Raw genomic sequence first — 10,000 nt, forward strand, 5'->3', positions numbered from 1 at the left:
ACCGGAAAATCGTTCATTAAGAACTTAGAAGTATACTGAACAGTATAAATTAAAGCAAAACCTAACTTAATATGCCAAGCTAACTTCTAAGTAACTAAAAGAAACTGATAAAAATCTACTGTATAACAAAAATAAAGTAACTGATCAAGAAAAGCTTGCATTTGTGCGTATGTGGTCTATTTGTTGGCGTTCGAAAATAAAAAAACTGTTCATAAGAACCTTACTTGACCCAAGAAAAATAACACCAGATTCTATGGGGATAGTGGTACTGATACTTTTAGGATCAATTTTTAACTACTTTGTGCACGGTGCAATCCTATGTATAGTCTGTAAGCAGAGAAATTAAAATTAATTCAGTACTGTATTGTAGGCAATGCAGTACTGGTGGCCTTCTGGTTCGAGAAACAAAATAACCTAGACATGAAATTTGCAATTAGAGACTTACATAAATTTAATAAACGCGGATTCAAATCTAACAGTACGGCAGATTAACTCCCATGGTACGGAGTGAAATCAGATTTCCCAGTAGGGCGAGAAGCATTTTCCCGAGGTGTAACCGAATATCGGGATCTTTCCCTGAAAATAGCGGAACGCCATATCTTAAAAACTAACCATATTTTCTTGAAAATAGTCTCATTATGTTTCCCACGCCCAAATTATTGTCAACTTATGTAAATCTAACTAACCTATAAACCTAACCTAGGGCCATGGCAAAAAAAAAAAAAAAAAAACGGGGCTGGTGCAATACTAGTATACATCTCGGGAATTTGCGGGCGGGCGGAACTTAAGCGAAAGGTACAAATTAGCTCAATCTGCGTTAGAGCCTCTCAACTTTGCTGTGTGGCAGTGTTTGGCCATCATAACGACTGGTTGTGATTTTGATTACTTTTACTTTAAATTATAAGCACTGTCTTCTAATTTTGTCTTGAAATGTTCGTTTAGTCTGCTTCCAAAGTTACCTATGACTGGTGCTCAAAAACACGTCCATTATCAACACACTGAAAACTACTTTTACATGTGACAGTTTCTCTTAATGCTTCTTTCCTTCTTTCTCTGTGTGCGTTCTTTATGGTATAGGAATGACGCCGTATGAAATATTCCAGATTCATATTTCTCCCTTCCGCTCTCTCTCTCTCTCTCTCTCTCTCTCTCTCTCTCTCTCTCTCTCTCATTCTTTTATCCAGTCCTCATGCTTTATCACATTTCACATTATGCCATATAAATTGTTCCAAATTCATATTTCTCTCTCTCTCTCTCTCTCTCTCTCTCTCTCTCTCTCTTTCTTTTATCCAGTCACATGTTTTATCACATTTCATATGACGCCATATGAAATGTTCCAAATTCATATTTCTCTCTCTCTCTCTCTCTCTCTCTCTCTCTCTCTCTCTCTCTCTCTCTCTCTCTTTTCCCCATTCTTTATGCTCTATCACAAACCTTCTCCCTTTCATAAAGTCACCTTACCCTTCGACTACTCTGCGTCTCCCGATTCTCAGCCAATTTTTCTGCCATTTTCAGTATTCCTGACCCTTCATATCCTGTTGGTTGTGTCTTTATAACTCAGACATATCTTGACGTGAGGCAGAGGAATTCAGTGAATACCGTTCCTATTCATGGTATTACATGGCCGTTCTTTCAACTCAGCTCTAAATCTGAAGCACCTACTGCTCACTCTTTTCCTGATACCCAGCACGGTCCATTGTACATGCTGCGTTATTTTACGCAGCGGTTCTTATTTTTGTTCATCTGACAATCCTGACCTAGACAGCTTGTTTTCAGTGGTATGTAACTTACAAAGCTTTGAGAAATTTGTAGTTTTCGGTACTGTGAAATTGCTTTATATATATATATTATATATATATATATATATATATATATATATATATATATATATATATATATATATATATATATATATATATATATATATATACATATATTACAAACATTCATATCCATATATTTTATATATATACATATATTATTCATCCATATTTTATATATATATATATATATATATATATATATATATATATATATATATATATATATATATATATATATATATATATATATATATGTGTGTGTGTGTGTGTGTGTGTGTGTGTGTGTCTGTGTCTAAGCAAAATGAAAATTAAAAGCGATAAAACCTTTGTTCAAATTATCATGAAGACTTCAAAATCCTATAATAAAATAATTAAATTCAATATGATTAATCCTCATATCAAAGTAAAGCTCGTGATAATCATTACGAATACCAAAGCCACCCAACATATATCTCAGTGAAATTGGTTCCTTTTTATCCCGAGAAAAAAAAAAACAGATTTCACTACTTAACCATTTTTTTAAAGCCATATTATCTTAAGAAAGATTCTCTCACCCAATTTCATAATTTCACATGTCCATTCATTCAAATTCCACTAGGTAATTGTTAAAACTTAATATGCATATATGTATGCATGTGTATCTATATATAATATATATGTATATGCATATTATGTTTGTGTGTGTATATATATGTAAATATGTATATATATGTATATATATATATATATATATATATATATATATATATATATATATATATATATATATATATATATATGATGTAAAAGAACTTACGCACAAAGTCACGTTTTTACGCTGGCGGCAAGAATTAATGCACACTTGTAAAGGCTTTGATCTAATCTTTTTCTCTCTCTCTCTCTCTCTCTCTCTTCCCCTCTCCACAGATAATGCCGTCACTCGGATGCGTGGGACCATCAATGCTACAGAAGAAGTGGTAAAAGAAGCGAATGCCCATTGGATGAAGGTGTAAGACGGACATGAATTTTTTTTGACGAACATTAATGCAGTTTGGTGAATTCAAAAAAATGAAAAGTATTCAGAGTGGCGTCTGAGACTGAGTTCCAAATAATTTTGTACCGTCCTTTCGGCCTCGCTGAATTCAGCTCTCCGCTGCATACGGAAAAGAAGTGGAGGAATAAGAGAGGAAAAGTGAAGTCCGATTCCTAATATTCATTAATATGAAAAATGAAAGCCTGATCTTTATGGAAAGCCCGAAATAACCTTCAGGCTATTGAGAAAGGATTTGGGACGTCATTTATCACCTCCATCACAATCACCTCGGGCCGAAAGGCGTCTCTCTCCTCTCTCTTCACCTACGCTTCTCTCTGCACTGTTTCTCTCCTTCCTCGTTCTCTCTTCTGCCTCCTTCTCTCTCTCTTTCTTCCCCTCTCTCTCTCTCTTTCTTCCCCCCTCTCTCTCTCTCTCCGTCTCGTGCTGCGCTTAGTCCTTCTCCGGCATACTTCTTCTTCCTTCTGCCTTCGCCTTTATTCTCGCCCTCCTTGCTTTCCTACTCGTGGGCCATCTCTTAAATTCTTTTTCTCCTTCCTTTCTGTTTCTCGAAGTCATTCCCCTGCATTCTTCTCCGCCTTCTGTCCATCTCCTGCACTCTTCTCAATTTTCCGTTCTATTTTCTCCCGCCTCCTCCTCCTCCTCCTCCTTCTCCATCTCTTACATTCTTCCTGTCCTTCTTCGTAACATACCGTCGACCTCTCTTCTCCTCCTTCTCGCGCCTGTGACCCATCACAAAAAATAAAAGAGAAAGGAAAAAAGAAAAAAAAAAGGCAAAAAAATAGACGGCTTGCGATATGGTGCCGGAGAAAGGCTTCGCGATTCGGACTTTCCTTTGTATCTCCTGCTGTGTGACGACGCTGAAAGCAGGTAAGAATATTTCATTGTGCTGAAGGGGGAAAAAAAATCCGTAATCCTCCTGAGAGAGCGAAAGGGGAGATTTAAATCCCCTCCTCCCCTCCCCTCCCCTCCCCCTCTATGATTTAAGGATATGCGCCATACAGGCTAATGGGATTAAATTTAAGGCATTGCATTGTTAAAAGGATAATGGAATTACATTAAATGAAATGTGTCATGCATGCAAAGGCGCATTTCATTATGGCTTGTACATCGGATTAATCCCGGTGATTTGTAGGGATTTCTATGTTCTTTTTTATCTTTTAATTTTTTTTTGAATTGATAATAACATTTTTAATAATGAATCACTTTGATATATACGAAGTTTACCTCCTTTGATGCCTTCCAGTTGGATTAATGGATTACTTAAGCTCTTGCTGCACCATTGCTGTTCCGTTATCCTCAATTCATTTATTCTCCTGTCAATTATTCTCAAACTAGTTTTCATTTCTCTGTGGTGCTGAATAATTCAGCTGCCAAACAACATGGCACTTCATTCTTCATGATTATGGATGAGAGATCCCAATGGTAACAAAATTCCTGCGTACTTGTATTTTGAGGTTTTCTCTCTCTCAGTTCTGCTGAAAATTCACTCGGATCTTTGCATGCTTTGTATATAGTGACCTTTCTATTTGTATGTTCTTTCATGCTGTATATAAAACTTCTGTTGGTTTTCTTACCTTTTTTATAAAATTTTCCCATATGTTCGTTCTGTTGGAAAGCTTTAGGAATTAATTTCAATAAACTTCATCAGTGGTATCTCATTTCTAATCCGCAAAGATTGAAAAAGAATATTTTCGCTCTAAGTTCCACTGAAAACCCATTTGAATCAATGTTCATTTTGTCAATTCATATTTCCTTGTTCCCATTTATATGTCGTTTTCATCTTTGTATATCATTTTCCCTACTCTTGTCGGGAGAAATAAATTAAAATATTGCTTGTTATGTATTTTCAGCTACCTGCTGCGCATGAAAAAAAAAAATGGATTACCTATAGCTGGGATCGAATTGCGAAATCAGATTAAGTAGTAATATCTTTTGATAGCCATTTGAATCTGAATTAAAATGCATTTCGATTATGTCTAATGGCTTCAAATTTGGCCCGTTTGATGCTCTGTGTAATTCAATTTTCACCTGTAACCGAAAGCTGAAGAGAATTTCATCATACTTTTCAGAACGAATTATTTCAGCACCGTTGCTGTATCCATTCGATCGGTTTTGTTCCTTTTGTTTCGTCTTGTGTTTCGCTTCCTTTTAAATCTTTTCGCACATTAATGTCATGTCGTTACGTTCGACATCACACAGGCTATGTATGTTTGCATTCATGTTTGCCTGAATAAGTATACTGTAAACAAAGTTTCATTTGCCATGACGGGAATAATAATTCTGTCCAAAACTTTAAAAAAAAATTGTTAAAAATACTTATATTAACGTGGATAAGAATACTGCAGATAGGATTATTGTGGAAAAAAAGGTTCCTACTTGCATGAACAAGAATATTGTAAACAAGCATGTAGTTTGTATCTGATTGGATAAGAATATTGCAAAATAATCATATGTATCTGGATGAGAATAAGTAAAACCGTTTACGTTCACGCCGATAAGAATATAGTCTAAAACGTTTATATTCATATTTAGGCTAGATAATAACAGTCTAAACATTCACATTGGTGCAGATAAGGATATAGTCAAAATGCTTAGAATTGCCTGTGTAAGGCTAGAATCAAAATTTCTTAGATTTGCAGGAATAAAAACGCGTCGAAAAAAAGGTGAAACTGACTAATCAAATTATCATAGTTACAACAGAAATGATAAAAGGTTCCTGAATAAAAAATCAGGGGAGGCGAGGCGCATCTTCGGACACTGAATATTTAAGAAAAATAAATAACGGTGCTTATCGGGGTCATTCAGAGGACAGAAAGGGTTGCAATAACGAAGTTGCGAAGAGGACAAGAGAGACACGTTACAATATTAGGAAGAGGAGAAGGATCTGAAGAGGAACTAGAGGGAGAAGACGACAAGGGTCCGCGAAATTCTATTAGCAGAGGAACATCACGATCACTTTCAACAGGAAAAGCCCTGTGTGGAATGACGGGAATACAAATACAAATTACACACAGAAATGTAATAACTAAGCAGAGAGCACTTGAAGGTTGACTGAAGAAATCATACAATCACTTTGCAGAACTGGGTTTGTTAATTACAGAATAAAAGTGAAAGTGCGAAGAATTTTTAAAAATACTAGATTAAGGATCATACTAAAGAAACAACCGATAGGATTATACTTAAATGATATGTTATACTGATGAATGATAAAAAGGGTCCCATAATGAGAAGATCAATTTTATGCATGATCTCTAAGTCTTCAATTTTATGCATGATCTCTAAGTCTTATGGAAGAAATAGTGATCTTTCAAGAGAGAATCAGTTTTATGAAGAGGTGGAACTGCAATGTTGTTATGTTGTCCCCAATATAGTTCATTTCATAAGGGATGACGAGAGAATGGCGGTAGGGCAATGAATTAATAGAAAGGCGTACGAATATTGTTGACATTTGCAGATGACATAATGGGGGCTGGTTTAATTTTTTCTCCTTATAAAATAAACAAATGAACGTTATCTTTAGAAAAATCAAACTTTATTCTAGATGATGACATAGGTTGGATATTTTTAAAGAGAATCGGAAAAAGAAGTAGAATTTTATATATTTATGAATGTTACAAATGAGAAGGCGCAAAATGGGAAGAAAGGTAATGCGAATTTTGCAGAGATAACGAAGATATAAAAATGGAAAAATAATGCATGGATGAATATAAAAGTAACCTACAAATGCTTTATCGGTGAAGTCGAGAGGGTGTGCTAAAAGCTCAAGAAGGAATAAAAAGACAAAATATCTGGCTTCTGAATTATAGTCGAGGCATAAGTGCATTCATTTGTCATCTCGTGGATACTATATTCGATTTGAGGGAAAAAGCTAAAAGCTATAATTTTTTTCTAAGAAATAAGAATTTTACTGCATTTTTTAGTAGAGTTTTGTAAAATTCTGATTCTGAGAGATTTTCTTGAGCGTTTTTTTTTAAAGTATAGAGGTCATTAGAAGAACAGTGCCACACTTAAATGTAACCCAGGTTTGAAAAAAGAACTTCATTTAAATCTAACACAGGTTTAAAAAACGAATTTCAATTAAATCTAACCCAGGTTTAAAAAAAGTTAAGTCAATTCAATTTAACCAAGGTTTAAAAAAACTTCAATTAAATCTAACAAGGTTTAAAAAAAGAACTTCAATTGAATCTTACCCAGGTTTAAAAAAGAACCTCAACTAAATCTATTCCAGGTTAAAAAAAAACTTCAATTAAGTCTAACACAGGTTAAAAAAGGAACTTCAGTTAAATCTTACCCAGGTTTAAAAAACAACTTCACTTAAATCTAATCCAAGTTTAAAAAAAGAACTTCAATTAAATCTAACTCTGGATTAAAACAAGAACTTCAATTAAACCTAACACAGGTTTAAAAAATGAAGCTCAATTAAAGCTAACACAGGTTTAAAAAAAGAAATTCAATGAAATCTAACACAGGTTCAAAATAACAACTTCAATTAAATCTATGCCAGGTAAAAAAAAAACTTCAATTAAATTTAACAAGGTTTAAAACAAGAACTTCAATGAAATATAGCCCAGGTTTAAAATTAGAACTTAAACTACATCTACCCTAGGTAAAACAAATTTACATTAAAGCTAACATGATTTAAAAAAAGAACTTCAATTAAATCTAACACAGGTTTAAAAAAAGAACTTCAATTAAATCTAACACAGGTTTAAAAAAAGAACTTCAATGAAATCTAACCCACGTTTAGAATAAGAAATTCAATTAAATCTATTTAATTAAATCTAACAAGGTTTAAAAAAAGAACTTCAACGTAATCTACCCCAGGTTTAGAATAATAAATTCAATTAAATCTATTTAATTAAGTCTAACAAGGTTAAAAAAAGAACTCGATTAAATTTAACAATGTTTAAAAAAAGAACTTCAATTAATTCTAACCCAGGTTTAACAAAAAGAACTTCGATTAAATCTAGCCCAGGCTCAGAATTCGCAAGAAACCGAGGGGAGTAAAAAACACACAAAAATCAAGAACAGCTTTTTTCCCTTAAGGAAACAAAATCCAAATAATGAGAAGGAAAAGTAGCGTGAGAGGCTTCACCATTCTCAACCCCACAACCAACCTACCGCCCCAACAAACTCAAACTGAGAATCGGGATACTGATGTGTGCAAACTTAATAAAGAATTGCAGACTACACGCTCCTTATGTCACTCCTTGTTTCCAACAGGATTTACTTTAGAGCAAGGAATTCCCCACTTCAATACGAAGCCGTATTTCCTCGAGACGCCCTCGAGGAACGTGACTGCGTTAGAAGGCCAGTCAGCTTACCTCCACTGTCGAGTTGCTCAACTTGGGGATAAAAAGGTGAGTGTGGTATGGTTACAATTATTCAGTGAGCATATCTTCTTTTAGTTTTATGTGGAAGGAAATTCACACTGATATGAGTATCTAGAAAGATATAATTATAATTTGTAGCCGCTAGCCACTGCTTGATAGTTCATAAAGCTAGCAGCGGCTAGCGAAAACTAATAAATAAATAAATATATATACAGTATATATATATATGTATATATATATATATATATATATATATATATACTTATATAAAGTATATCATATTATTGTTTCAAGTATTTCCTTTCATTTACCTGCTGCGATACTGCACTATATATATGTATATGTAATATGTATATATATATATATATATATATATATTATATATATATGTGTATATATATATATATATATTATATATATGTGTGTGTGTACGTTATATATATATATATATGTATAAAAATATATATGTATGTATATATATTAATGTATGTATATATATATATATACACTGCTATATATATATAAATATAAATATATACCACCCATTTTTCATAATGTTTTAGGTCCTGAATGAATTCATCTAGCAACTAGCCCTAACAAATTCGATTTGCAATATCTAAAATATCAGACTGAACAAGAGAGAGCGCGCTGACCCTTAATTGTTTTAACTCCTGTTACGAAGCGGCTTTCAAGTTTTGACCCATTACTTCAAACCGAATGCAGTTTCCGGAATATTATTCTTCCTTTAAACGAAGCACGAAGTTAGCAGATTAGATTATCGTCAGACTTAGGCAAACTAAAATTTTGCGAAGTGAACGATTCATCCTTCTCCTCCTCCTCCTTCTCCTCCTCCTCCTCCCCCCTTCCTCCTCCTCCTTCTCCTTCCCCCTCCTCGTCCTCCTCCTCCTCCTCCTCCTCCTCCTCCTCCTCCTCCTCCCGCGAAAGTCTGCTGTAATCCAGGTACTGAGTTACACGTTTACGCTATTCCTAAATCATAAGTCTAAGGCGCGCTTTGCGTCTTCATTAACGTTTGCTAATGCCGTTCCTTGTTAATGCCTAGATTCCACTTGTTTAAAGTTCAGTTTCTTTTTATTTCACATTTATTCATCGACGTCTTTCATTCGTTAGCACTTTTGCATAAAATGAAAACCAAAATTATTTAAATGTTTTCATAATTTTTCGTGCTAGTCCTTGTTAATTCCTGGATTCCATTTGTTTACAGTTCAGTTCCTTTTCATTTCACATTCATTCATCGACGACATTCACTGATCAGGATTTTTGCATAAAATAATAATAAGAACTATTTCAATGTTTTCATCATTTTTCGTTCGTTTTTACTGTATTACAATATCCTACCTGGGGTGAAAAAAAATACTTTGTCGATTAGAATAAAACAACAAAAAAGATAATAATATATAACTACACTTTCTCACTACTCCTGTGTTTTTCATTCTATATCACAACACCTTACTTATAATTCATTTCTGAAGAGAATATGCTACGTGCTTCAGACTTCTACAATAAAAGGTTATTAGTTGTCTGCGTCAAGTCCTTATTGGTACTTACCACGCACACAGAGAAGTATTAATACTCATGTGTTTGCATGTACGCAGGTGTGTGTGTGTGTGTGCTTGTGTGTATAACCTGTGATTATTTGCAGATAATTATGCACAGACGAATATATCTACAAGAAACCCGTCTTTATAATTAATATCAATGACTCAAGACGTTATTGGAATATATTCACTACTTTACGCTCGGCGAGAACAAAGTGAACGAAAAATTGAATTTCAAATACTGGTTAACTTCCG

General features: G+C 34.0%; 1 protein-coding gene and 1 long non-coding RNA gene across 2 annotated transcripts in view; one reads left to right on the top strand and one right to left on the bottom strand.

Moving 5' to 3' along the window:
• LOC136833346 (neural cell adhesion molecule L1-like) overlaps nucleotides 1-10,000 on the top strand; it is a 121,015-nt gene that overhangs the window by 98,443 nt on the left and 12,572 nt on the right. The window contains exons 2-3 of the mRNA XM_067095364.1: nucleotides 2,730-3,723; nucleotides 8,080-8,216. Of these exons, the coding sequence (XP_066951465.1) occupies nucleotides 3,651-3,723; nucleotides 8,080-8,216 (210 nt within the window). The 5' untranslated portion in view covers nucleotides 2,730-3,650. The remainder of the gene's footprint in view (nucleotides 1-2,729; nucleotides 3,724-8,079; nucleotides 8,217-10,000) is intronic.
• LOC136833348 (uncharacterized) overlaps nucleotides 9,573-10,000 on the bottom strand; it is a 159,868-nt gene continuing 159,440 nt past the window's right edge. The window contains exon 4 of the long non-coding RNA XR_010851444.1: nucleotides 9,573-10,000. This exon is cut by the window's right edge and continues 454 nt beyond it. This is a non-coding gene — a long non-coding RNA (uncharacterized lncRNA).

This window comes from Macrobrachium rosenbergii, chromosome 51 (assembly GCF_040412425.1).
Source record: "Macrobrachium rosenbergii isolate ZJJX-2024 chromosome 51, ASM4041242v1, whole genome shotgun sequence".
NCBI lineage: Eukaryota > Metazoa > Arthropoda > Malacostraca > Decapoda > Palaemonidae > Macrobrachium > Macrobrachium rosenbergii.